Source organism: Trichechus manatus, unplaced genomic scaffold (genome assembly GCF_000243295.1).
Source record: "Trichechus manatus latirostris isolate Lorelei unplaced genomic scaffold, TriManLat1.0 scaffold00035, whole genome shotgun sequence".
Classification (NCBI taxonomy): Eukaryota; Metazoa; Chordata; class Mammalia; order Sirenia; family Trichechidae; genus Trichechus; species Trichechus manatus.
The window spans coordinates 8,761,745-8,775,185 of NW_004443971.1; the positions used below are offsets into that span (position 1 = coordinate 8,761,745).

The 13,441-nt window shown below is 48.5% G+C and overlaps 1 protein-coding gene across 2 annotated transcripts in view; it reads right to left on the reverse strand.

Moving 5' to 3' along the window:
- Positions 1-13,441, reverse strand: part of RASSF5 (Ras association domain family member 5) — a 104,582-nt gene that overhangs the window by 71,244 nt on the left and 19,897 nt on the right. For both annotated transcript variants that reach the window (XM_004375208.2, XM_023730299.1), the window contains exon 2: positions 1,265-1,386. In XM_004375208.2, the coding sequence (XP_004375265.1) occupies positions 1,265-1,386 (122 nt within the window). The remainder of the gene's footprint in view (positions 1-1,264; positions 1,387-13,441) is intronic.

Sequence of the window (13,441 nt, forward strand, 5' to 3'; positions counted from 1 at the left end):
GCATGGCGGCCTCCCTTATTGTCTCTCACAGCACCCCAGAATTTTCCCTCATAAACATGGTGTTTCTTTGTTTAAAGTCTCGCTCTCCTACGCTACTGTAAGCACAGAAAGGGCAGGTCCCATGTCTGTTCCCTTCATCACTAAGTCCCCAGCATTCCTCAGCCCTGCACGTGGTCAATACTCAAAACATATTTGTTAAACGAATAAATGAATTGTGTCATGGAACACTCCTTACTTCCTTGACCAGCAACCTTTGACTCACACATTTAAGCCCTGGTGCAAACATCACCACCTCTGGGAAGCCCTCCCTGATTTCTCCCCACACAAACACTCACTCTGTGTACCTAGAATGCCTTGGTTCATACATTTATGGCAATGTATGTCACAGTATATACTAGGTGGCTATATTCTGCCTCCCTAGCCAGAAAAAAGCTCTCTGAGGACAAGACCTATGATGTATCATTTATTATCCATTCCCCACCACCCTGCCCACCTGTCTGGCACATAGCTTAAAAAAAAAAAAAGTGTTTATCCAATATAAATCCGTTTCTGTTGAGTCAATTCCAACTCATATCGACCCTACAGGATAGAGTAGAACTGCCCTACAGGGTTTCCAAGGAGTGGCCGATGGATTCAAACTGCTGACCTTTTGGTTAACAGCCAAGCTCTTAACCACTGCACCACCAGGGCTCCTTATCCAATGTAAGAACCAGTAAATGCATTTCTCTGTCTCCATTCCAAATCCTAAGCATCAAAGTTCTGATACATCATGGTCAATTGCCTCAGCAAAACCCAGACCAAGAGCTGCTTCAGGCCTCAATATACTGGTCCTTTAACACAGCCCCTCTGGAGGCTGCCTGGCAGGCAGGCAGATGGGCTTCAAAAGCCTCGCTCCCATCATCTCCACAGTTCCAGGGTTAATCCCTGCCAGGTGCCAGGCTGCGGCCTCACAGAATCTTCAGGAGCGTTCTTGCCCCACGCGCCCCCATCCCACTGCCCCGGTTCAGAGCCCTTGGCTAAAGCTGGCTCTGCCTTTGGGGAGTTCCACAGCGAACTTCTCCACGTCACTGCCTCTGTTATCCACCAGCGCCCTAGACAGGTGCATATCTGTGGATGCCACCTGGCCAGAGGGGACCCCAACATCCATCATGGAAGGCTGACTCCTCATGCCACCTCCTGCTCCCCAGAGCTCCTGGGAGAGAAAGTGGAGCTCGGGCACCTGCAGAGGCTGTTCCCACCCCGGCCCAAGACCTCTGCTGCCTACCTGGCGGAAGAAGGGGGTGAGGGTGCTCTCCGGAGAGGGTCTGTCCCGGGCTGGGCCTTCCTGCTGACTGCAGTCCAGCTGGATCAGGCTGCGGCACTCTGGGTGGCAGGTGAACTTACAGTCTGCAGGGAGAGAACCAAAGGCGCTTAGGGGCCTGGCCTGATCTCTACCCACTGCCACCCAGAGAGAGAGCCTGGAAGACTGTGCCGAGCATCTGGGGGCAAGAGAGGAGCAGGAGAGCGTGGAGGGACGAGGACTGCTGTCTCAGAGACAGCGTGGTGAGTGGTGCCGGCTCTCAGCAGGGCCACTAGCGGTGAAAGCTAACAAGTGCTGTGCACGTTTGCAAACTGCTTCACCTCCAGTATTTCGTGTGACCCTGCAATAATCACTAGTGCCACTTTACAGACAAGAAATTGGGGCCCAGGGAACTCAGTGACTTCCTCAAGGTCAGGTTACTGGCTCTAGCCTGGTGCTCTTTCTGCTGATGTGCATTTGTCACCAGGGGCCACAGATCCCTGGGGAAAGACGACTTCCCTGGGCCTCCTTGTGCCAATCTGTAAAATACAGGTAACGCCTGCCCTGCCAGCTGCACAGGGATGTTTATGGTCACAGAGGAGAACATGTCTTGCAAAGTCACAAGTGCCTCTGGAGACAAAGGCATCGTCATGAGCCGGAAGGGCTATTACCCCTTTTTGGCCATGCGTAGTCTAGAAATGTGGGGGTGGCTACTCTACCCCAGTTGAAAGAGCCTACAGACAACACCCCAAATCAGGTGCTTCAGGGGAACACATTTCATAGACAGGCTCACTTCCATGAAAGCAGAAACTTAACAACCAGGGCTGGAAAGAACCTTGGGGATGCCTTACAGGTGGGGAAACCGAGGCCCAGAGGGGTAACATGAGGTGTGCAATGACACACTCATCAGAGGCAGAGCCAAGGATGGTAACGTGTGCCAGCTCTGGCAAGGGCTCCATCAGCAGGGCAGAGGTGAAGTCTCGGGAGCAGACAGCAGGCTCAGCCAGCGAGGGGAGGGGTGTGTGTGGGTGCTGGGAAGAAGAAAAGGGTGGCAGCAGAGGAATCAAGTCTATCAGCAGGCTAAATGCTCAGATGTGGGTGTGATGCCCACACAGAACTGTCAGGACAGCGGGGTCCCCTGTCCGGCAGGTGCCATGGCTCAGCGAGAAGGCCGAGCGGAAGGGTTCAAGTCTCTGGTGAGAAGGTCGCATTCCTGATTGTAAATAAGATGCAGGGGACCAGCTCGGGCAGGCATGCTTTGTGAGGGGGACATGGCAGCCTGCGCTTGCTTAGAACCTGGGGACTAGAGAACCGCTAGCTTTTAGCTGCTACGGCTTCAAGCTCCTCAAGACTTTCCTTTCCTTCTACCAAGCTCCAGACATTTAGCGCCCTTGCTCCCTGTTTTAAAGCTGCCATTCCACACTCTGTCTTGGGGTGGGGGGTCTCTTCTCCCAAAGCCTGGTTTTGGAATGAGAGCCCCAGTCTCCCCAGCTGCCTCCATCTCTTACACCTCCAAAGATGAGAACCTGGGCCACATGCCTTGTATGGGTTTTGAATTAATGTCTGCAGGGGAGGATCCTGACAAATGTAGGGACGTGCAGTTTCCAGAACCCTGCACGCGTCTTACAGCATTGGTCGGATGTTCCCTCCCACCTTTCTGGGGTGGAGTTCATTTTTTTTTATTTATTCATTTAGTGAAAATGTACACAACAAATCATACATCAACAACTCCTACATGTACAATTCAGTGACATCGGTCACATTCTTCAAGTTGCACCACCTTTCTCAAAATCCTTTTCTGAATATTTCACCATCATAACACAAACTCACAGCCCCTCTAAGGTTCTCATCTATCCTTTCAAGCTGCTGTTGTCAATTAGATCACATACAGATAATTCTTTAAAAGAGTATAATGCTTAATGCAGACATTCTTTTCTAATTAGGCTAAACTATTATTTGGTTCAAAGATGACTTCAGGGGATAGTTTCTGTTCAAGGTTAAAGACTTCCTCAGGGTAATAGTTTTTTGGGGGTCTTCTAGCCTCCGTGGCTTCAGAAAGTCTGGAGTCCATGAGAATTTGAAATTCTATTCTGCATTTTCCCCCTTTTGATCAGGATTCTTCTACGGACTCCTTGACATAAATGTTCAGCATTGGTAGCTGGGCATCATTCAGTTCTTCTGGTCTCACGGCTGAGAAGGCAGTTTCTGGGGTGGCATTCAGAAGCTCCACTGTTCATCTCATTGCTGCCTGAAGGGTAGGCCCACAAATGGCCCTCCTTCAGACCCCACCTTTCTCTAGGCCTTACCAACCCCCCTTCTGCAGAGGCACCTCCTCTCGGAAGACAGAATGAATGAGGCAGTTCTCTGAGGTATGGACCATGTACCTGTAGATGCCCACATGCATTCTGGGCCCAGGGTGGGGTATCTTCCACCAAGCACACAGACCACCTCCATCGTGGCCCCACCTCGCCCTTAAGTGGAGTGAAGGGCACGGAGGGTGATGTGCAGACCTGGTCTCCCCTGCCCGTGGTGCCCAGAACGTGGGGCTTTGATAAGGCAGCAGCGAGGCTAGAGCCCACAAAGAGCAGCATTGTTCCCAGCTCTGCCCTGGGGCACACCTGAGCAGCAGGCCACAGCGAGGAAGAATGCGGTGGGAATGCCAAGAGGTGGGGACAAGGAAGAGGAGGAAGGACTGGCAGCTCTCCCCACTGCAAGGGGAGCGAGAGTTGCCACCAACCCCAAGTGGGAGAGCATCCTGGGAGAGGAGGAAGTTCTCTCCCCACCCCCCATGTCTTTCAGCCCCTGTCTGCTGACACAGGCAGCCTGTGCCCATCTGTGCATCTGCACCTCCCTCGCTTCCCTCCTCGCTCCATCTCTCTGTCTGTCTCTGTCTCCGTCTATCACTCTCTCCCTCCCTCCCTCTCTGTGTGTCTTTCTCTCTCTGTCTGTTTCTCATCTCCCTCTCTCTCTCTCTCTCTGTATCTCTCTCTCCCTCCTTCTCTCTGTCTCTCTATGTCTTCCTCTTTCTCTTTCTCTGTGTCTTTGTCATTCTCTCTGTCTCCTGCCCCCATCTCTCCCTCTATCTCTATCTCTCTCTCTCATTCACACACACACACACTCAGAACCTGAAAACAGTACCAAAACCTCAGGAAGATCTTTTTACAGGCCTGGTGCTGAGCTGGACAGAGCAAGGGAACAGAAGACTCAAAAAGGAGTGTGCTGGGATTTTATAAAAAGCACGTTTGAGCACAATGACTTTACTCCATCAGACCGTGTAATCAGACTGCAGCAAAACTGCTGAAGCACACTTCGATACCTCCTGGCCCCTGGCAACACCAAGCCAGGCTGCGAACAGCAGAGATGAAGTCAGACCCCCTGGCCTTCTCCAAACACACACAAGCCCCACTGCCCACAGCCAGTAGCCTGATGTGTTATGAGTGGAAACACCCGTGAGATTCCAAAGACATAGGGAGTTTGGCTGGGACCGAAGGGTTCAACCACAGACACCTTTCCCTCAAGACAGCTCATCATGGGGTACTGTCTAACCAGCCCTGCCGTTGGTATTCCACCGTCCTCCACAGCCTTCGGTTGGTGTCAATGTGAATGAAGAAAGAGTGAGGCCCTGAGTCCAACCTGCCGTACAGGCCCCTCAGAGGGGCTCAGCCTTCCCTGGATGGCCAACGCCATCATCTGTGGTGGCAGCATCACATGTACTGAGTATGGCTTCCAGTGTGCCCTGTGCCAGCCTGGGGGTGAGGAGAGACAGACAGGACCCTTGAGGGACTCAGGCTAGTGAAGTAGATCAGACACACACGTGAAAAGATAACTAATGAGTGAGACAGCACAAAAGAGGGGCCCAACTATGGCACCCGAGGCAGTGGTAGAATTCCTGCCTTCCATGCAGGAGTCCCGGCTTCGAGTCCTGGCCAATGCACCTAGTGCACAGTCACCACCCATACTTCAATGGAGGCTTGCATGTTTCTATGATACTGAACGAGTTTCAGTGGAGCTTCTAGACTAAGATAAACTAGGAAGAAAGGCCTGGTGACCTACTTCCAAAAATCACCAATGAAAACCCTGTGGATCACAGTAGTTTGATCTGCTCACCTAAGAGTTTCTTGCAGAAAGGAGTGCAGACAAAAACACCAAATACTGGGGAAAACTGAGAAAGTTAACACTCTCAAAAATTCCAGTGCCCCAACAAAAAATCACGAGACACACAAAGAACAGAGGAACAATGGCCCATCCAAAGGACCATGACAAAAGGAGTGAAAGCAAATCTAGGGATGACTAAATAATGAAAAAAAAAAAAGGAATAATATAATACAAAAACATTAAACACAATTAAAGAACTAAGGGAAAATATACACAAAAAGCTAAAAGAAATAAGGAAGACATGCAATAACAAAATGAGGATTTACAAAAAAGAGATATTGCAACTGAAAGGGACAATAACCAAAATGAGAAACACAATAAAAAGCCTTACCAATAGATTTAATCAGGCAGAAGAAAGAATTAGTGAATTAGAGGACAAGACAGTTAAAATTACAGATGCTGAAGAGCAACAAAAACAGAGGTTCAAGAGGCTGAGTACAGTTTAATGGAATTATGGGACAACAAGAGACTTAATACACGCATCATGGGAATTCCAGAAGGAGATGAGATATAGGAACAGAAAGAATATTTGAAGAAATAATGACAGAAAATTTCCCCAATCTAACGAAGGACATGAATCTACAAATCCAAGCAGCTCAAAGATCCCCAAGCAGGATAAAGCCAAAGAGATCTACACCAAGACACATCATAGTTAAGTTCCCAAAAATTAAAGAAAACTTCAACACCTCAACAATAAAAAGACAAACAATCCGATTAAAAATGGGCAAAGGATATGAATAGACACTTCACCAAAGATGACATTCAGGCAGCTAACAAATATATGAAGAAATGCTCACGATCGTTAGCGATTAGAGAGATGCAAACCAGAACTACAATAAGATATCATCTCAACCCGACATTACTGGCACTAATTTAAAAAACAGAAAATAAAAAATGTTGGTAAGGTTGTGGGGAGACTGGAACTCTTATACATTGCTGGTGGGAATGTAAAATGGTAAACCACTATTGAAAACGGTATGGCATTCCTCAAAAAGCTAGAAATAGAAATATCATATGATCCAGCAATCCCACTCCGAAGTATATATCCTGAAGAAATAAGGGCTGTTACACAGACATATGCACACCCATATTCACTGGAGCATTATTCACAATAGCAAAAAGACAGAAACAACCTAAGTGCCCATTAGCAGATGAATGGATTAACAAACTGTGGTACATACACACAACAGAATACTACACAATGATAAAGAATAACAATGAATCCGTGAAACATCTCACAACATGGATGAATTTGGAGGACGTTATTCTCAGTGAAATAAGTCAGTCACAAAAGGACAAATATTGTATGAGACCACTATTATAAAGTAACAACAAAAGGTTTACACACAGAAAAAAAGAAAAACATTCTTTGATGGTTACCAGGGATGGGAGGGGGAGGGAGTAAAAATTACCAAATACATAGAAGACACATGTTAATATTGATGAAGGGAAAGACGTTACACTATATGGGAGAAGTCAGCACCACATGACCAAGGCATGAGAGGAATGCAAGAACAAAGGGAAACTACAGTAACTACTATAGCATAGACAAACTTGCAACCACAGTATTAACAAAAAATTCACTAATGGATATGTAGGTAGATAGATATGCCAAGAGGTGTGGGAGGGGGTAAGGGAGCACACCCACCAGCAGATACAGGTTTGGTGGTGGGTATTTCTACATACATGACTGTAGGTGCTCCTTATATATTAATATAGACAACAGAGCACACAAGGGGCACAGTCAGGGAATCCTCTTAGACATAACCAAACTTCTTGCAGGATGAAGTTCCTAGGCTTGAAAGCAAAGGACCATAGACTCAGGGGACATCTACGTCAATGGGCATAACATAGTTCATAAAGACAATGTTCTGCATCCTACTTTGGTGAGTAGTGTCTGGGGTCTTAAAAGCTTACAAGTGGCCATCTAAGATACAGCTACTGGTCTCTTCCCATCTGGAGCAAAGGAGAGTGAAGAAAACCAAAGACTCAAGGGAGCAATTAGCCCCAAGGACTAACAGACCACATGAACCACAGCCTACACAACCCCAAGACCAGAAGAACTAGATGGTGCCCAACTACCACTACTGATCACTCTAACTGGGATCACAACAGAGGGTCCTGGGCAGAGCAGGAGAAAAATGTAGAACAAAAAATCAAATTCACAAAAAAGACCAGACTTACTGGTCTGACACAGCCTGAAGGAATCCCCAAGACTCTGACCCTAAGACACCTTTCTGACCTAGAACTGAAGCCATTCCCAGAGACCACCTTCCAGCCAAACAATAGATAAGCCCATAAAATAAACAGTAACACCCAAGAGGAACATGCTCCTTAGAACAATCAATTATATGAGATCAAAAGCCCTTATGGAAAACAGTGTGGCAGTTCCTCAAAAAACGAAAAAAAGAGCTACCATATGACCCAGCAATTCCACTCCTAGGAATATACCCGAAAGACTTGAAAGCAGAGACTCAAAAAGAGACATGTACACCAATGTTCACTGCAGCACTATTCACAATAGCCAAAAGGCGGAAACAACCTAAATGCCCATCAACAGATGGATGGATAAACAAAATGTGGTACAGACATACAATGGAATACTACTCGGCCAGTAGAAGAAATGAAGTCTTGCTACAGTATGGATGGAGCTTGAAGAAATTATGCTGAGTGAAATAAGCCAATCACAAAAGGACAAACACTGCACGACCTCACTTACATAAAAAGACAAAACAGATACGGCAATGATCTTTCCAACAAGAGGCAGAATAAGATCGGGGAGCAACATTCTTAAGTTCTAATGGTAGTCTCTTGGGGAGAATTGGCATGTTTTGACCTTGGAACTGTTGTCTATAAAATAGAATCATCCCTTCCCCTCTCTATCCTTCCCTTCCAGCTATATACCTCTGGCCCGAACCCCAATGTATGTTTTGAGGGGGAAAAGTGCTCCTAGGTCTTAGAAGACGGGCCCTATGGAAATAGAGGGGACCAACTGGGAGGCCTGATGGAGACAAATCACAAAAGGGGCCCTCTCCCAAGAACAGAACTGTGAGTGAGAAAGGAGAGGGCTCTAAGGGCCCAACCTCAGCACCTAGACTCTGGGCTAGGTGGAACACAGGGCCCTCAGGCACATCCTCAGGGATACTAGCTCCAGAAATCCGCAGTGGGCTGGTTGGGCAAGGAGGCCAGGCTGAAGCCAACCCCACTGCCCACCTCCACCAGCCCTGCTTCTGGCCTTCATGGCCCCTGAGGCTGTCCCCAGGTCACCACCTGGAACAGGAATTGAGGTCCAGAGGCCACGGCTGCCTACGCCAGAGGACGCCTACTGCTTCTACTTCAGCCCAGAGGAGGTGAAGCCAGACGGTGTAACTATGTGTACTAAAAAAAACCTAAACCCATTGGTGTTGAGTCAATTCAGACTCACAGTGATCCTATACGACAGAGTAGAACTGCCCCATAGGGTTTCCAACGCTGTAATCTTGATGGAAGCAGACTGCCAAATCTTTCTTCTGTGGAGCAACTGGTGGGTTCGAACCACCAACCTTTTGGTTAGCAACTGAGTGCGTAACTACTGCTTCATCAGGGCTCCTAAACAGAGACCGTAAATGTGTGCTAAGAGATGGTTTTTCCCAACGCAGAAGCTACAATACTTCCCTTTATTCCAAGGGCTGCCAGAGTTAGTTCCCGCCCCACTCCAGTTGCCAAATGTGTACGCACACATACAGACATATACATACACACGTCACACAGAGATATACACATAGGCATACACAAACACATGCACACATACATAGACACAAGTGAACACACATACACACATACACACAGATATATACATAGACAGACCCACACACAGACAGACACACACAGACACGCAGATATACACATACATACAGAGACATAGATATATACATACACAGACTCACACATAGACAGACACACACACAGACAGGCAGATATACACATACACACAGACGCACACGTACATACGCACATACATACATAAATGTACATGAGCACAGACGTACACACAGATGCAGAATAAACATACACAAACATACATGCACACAGATTCACAGATACACAAGCATACACATGCATGGACACAAATATACACACAGACATACACAGTCTGCATAAACTGAGTGGTTAATTTTTCTGCACCAGAGGCATCCCGTTGATAAAGAACCCTTAAGGCCCTTTTAGCCCAAGTTGCACACAAAATCCCGAGACAGCATTGAGCTTTCTGTGTAACTCTCTCCCTCCTCCAGCCCAGGCCAAGGTATTGGGCAAGGGCAGGGCAGGCAGAGAGGACACAGCCTGGGTTATAGCGAGCCTGCCAGTCCCCTCGCAGAGAGGAACAGCCTCTTACCCAGCATGGCCAAAGCAGCCTCAGCCCCAAGGGGAAACACGATAGTTTCTGAATCCAGGAGCCCCTGCCCATTCTCTGGACACCCCAGGCCTTCTTGGAGAAGGTCAACCTCAGAACAAAACTTACACACGCACACACAAAAACCCCAAAACCTGTTGCTATCAAGTCACTTCTGGTTCATAGCGACCCTACAGGACAGAGCAGAACTACCCCACAAGGTTTCCAAGGACACACACACACACACACACACACACACACACACAGAGTTCTTCCTCAGAACCAGAGTCCTGGCCCGTACAGTGTGATGGAAAGAGAATGGACTTTGAAGAAGGCCTGGCCCCCAGTCCCTGTTCAACCAGCTCTGTGACCTTGGGTAAGTTACTGAACTTGTCTGAGCATGAAATTCCTCACCTACATAATAGGACAATAATAGCCAGTTCATAGGGTTGCCGTGAGGATTAAGTGACGTTCTTGATGGAAGCCCTCAGCGAATGTTCCATCCCCTTGCCTCCCCCCACCCCACTCTGGAGCACAAATTCCTTCCCACCCCACCACGCTGCAGGCGGGGTAATCTACCATCTCACCAACCTTCCCCCAGCTAGTTATTTCCAAACAAACCACACAAATGGCTTTAGTTTTAGAATGATTTTGTGCTTAGCCACTACAGGGAAATCAGAAAAAATAAAGTGCATTGGAAAATCATAATGTTAGAGACGTGTTTTAAAAGGGGGAGCAGGGGTTATCCCGGTCCTCTGGAACAAGTCATGGGGAACAGCTTATCTCACAGCCCCTTGGGCTGTGTTCTCAGACATTCCCCTGAGAATCCCCCGGTCTGATGTTGGGGGTAGCTCACTGGGTCTCTGGGCTGGACTGCTCTGGTCGTTGAAAGACTAAGGCCGGCGCTTTGCGTCTGCCCAGAGACCCCTCCCTCATTCTTTGGGCCCTGTCTCTCCCCGGATCACCCAGGTCTTCACAACCTGTGCCCTCACGCTGCAGCCTAGACCCTGCCTGCTCCCCTGCCAGGCCAGAAAGCTCCCCTCTCTATCTAGCTCCAAGATTTCCCCTCAGGCCTTACGTCCTCTTGAAATGACCAGGCAGCCCCTCTGCAACCAGCCCACCCCCTCCAGGCCTCCCAGCTGCAGTTCCTGAGCTCCATGCCCAGCCCATGCTCTGGTCCTTCCCCCTCTTGTGAGAAGCCTGTTCACTGCTCGGCCTTTGGGAGGGTTCATCATGAATTAGCTGAGTGAAGAGAGGAAGAGAACGGAGAGATCAGAGTGGGAATGCTGTGCCCTAACTCCTGTATGCCTCGGTTTCCTCCCCTGTTCAATGGAGATGGTGACAGTGCTTACCTCATAGGGCTGCTGAGAGAATTAAATGAGACAGTTATGTAAATTCATGAACACAGCACCTGACACAAACTGAGATTTCACTAAATGTTAGTTATGCTTGTGATCAGACTAAAATCCAAGTCCAGTCCCACCAGTTGCCACGGCATCCGGCATCCTCACTGCAGAAGCCCATCTGCGCACATCCCATCGGTGTCCACGGACCCTCCTCCAGGCCTCCACTGTGTCCTTGCTGCGGAAGCCCGTCTGTGCACATCCCATCGGTGCCCACGGACCTTCCTCCAGACCTCCACTGTGTCCTCATGCAAAACCCGCTCCCTCCTCCGCTCTCCCACTGAACCCCTACCCCCAGTCTGAGCAGGGGGGGTCCAGGTCTCGGCTCCCTGCAGAGGGGAGGCACCAGAAACACCTGGGGCCAGTGAGTGGTCGACTCTCCCCACTTTGGAGAGGCACCTCCGCCCGCCCCCCTCCAATATCTGAACTTCTAACATCTTGCTCTAGTTTCAGAAAATGATTAAGCAAAATCGATAACTTCCAGGAGAGAAGAGAAAGTGAGGAAACAAGGAGTAGGAAGGCTCTTGCCCTACTGGTGGTGCTAATTTCTTGCCGGATCCGAGTGTATATTTATTTGTATCCTAATACATCTTTGCTAAAATGTTCATCACACGGTTGTTTATGGCAACAAAATGCTAGAAATTACTGCCCCCCATCCATCTACAGGGGACCAGTTAAAGATGATATTTTAAAATGGAATACTCTATACCTATTATAGGAGTCCCTGGGTGTTACACTGGTTAAGAGCTACGGCTGCTAACCGAAAGGTCGGCAGTTGGAATCCACCAGCTGCTCCTTGGAAACCCGATGGGACAGTTCTACTCCGTCCTATAGGGTTGCTGTGAGTTGGAATCGACTCAATGGCAACGAGTTTGGGTTTTTTTGGGGGGGAGGGGTGGTGCAAACGGTTAACACATTTGGCTGTTCACCAAAAGGTTCAAGTTCACCCAGAGGTGCCTTGGAAGAAAGTTCTGGTGATCGACTTCTGACTCGTCAGCCATTGGAAACCCTAGGGAGCACAGTTCCACTCTGACACACATGGAGTTACTGTGAGTTGGAGTCAACTCCATGGCAACTTTTTTTTTTTTTAATAAGATGATATAGATTAATATTGATTAACTCGGGAAGATGTCCACAGCGATCACTGAATGAAAAAGCGTTGTGTATGACCCTATTTATATACACAATTACACATAGCTATCAACCGCACACAACAACAACACACACATTATGCACAGAGCAACGTCTGCAAGGAAGGTCACCTACTGGCTTTTTCTGAGTGATGGGTTTCAAGTGTTTTTTCTTTCTTTATCGTTTCCTACTTTGTTTAAATTGTTGTAATGAATGTGTATTCTTTATTAACACAAAAAATACCACAAAAAAGGAACAAAGAAAAATCAGGTCCCCACACTTCGCTGTCAGCAGATACCATTATGCTTGATCCATGTGTGCCAGACACTTAGTATACATGATCTCACAGAATCCATACCACGTCTGTAAGACGTGATTCTACTCCTATTTTAGAGAAGAGGAAACTGAGGTTCAGCGAGACTAGGTGGTTTGTTGACGGCCTCATAGCTTCGAGTGGCAGGGTTGGGAGCAGAAATCCGCCATACCTGGCAGCTTCTCGATGACCCTGATTTACAGGAAACCTTCCTCAGAGCTGCCACCTCCGCTTGGTCCTGGCTCCACCTCCCCTGCATTACTGGAGACCAGGGATGGGCTACACTGAGGAGGGGAGTGGAGTGCCCAGGGCCAGAAAAGAGCCTGGGCTGACGGGATTTGGGCAGGGAGTACTTCTTCCCTCTGCCCCAGCAGGTAACAGAAAGTCAGCGCCTCCTCCCTGAGGCCTGCACCTCATCCGTGGAGGGGCCAGGAAGAGCAGTTCACAGCCCCCCTCCCAGACAAGCCACCCAGCCTGAACCTACCCATATTGTCTGCCTGCTCTGTGATTGGTTCTCCATCCATGACCCCTTTCTCTCTGGGGCCCACAGCTGGGAGCCTGAACTACCCAGGCAGCAGCTCCCAGGTTAACGTCACCAGTCACCAGAGAGACCGAGGTCACGTCTTCAGCCAAAGGTCAAACTTCCCAAAGGAGTAAGCTCTCAGCCTCCCCAACTCACTGAGGCCCAGACTCTGCAACCCTACTCCCCCCAACACCTCAACAGTGCCAACCAGCCTTATCATATGGAGAGATGAGGATGAAGATGTATCTTAGTCATCTAGCCCTGCTTT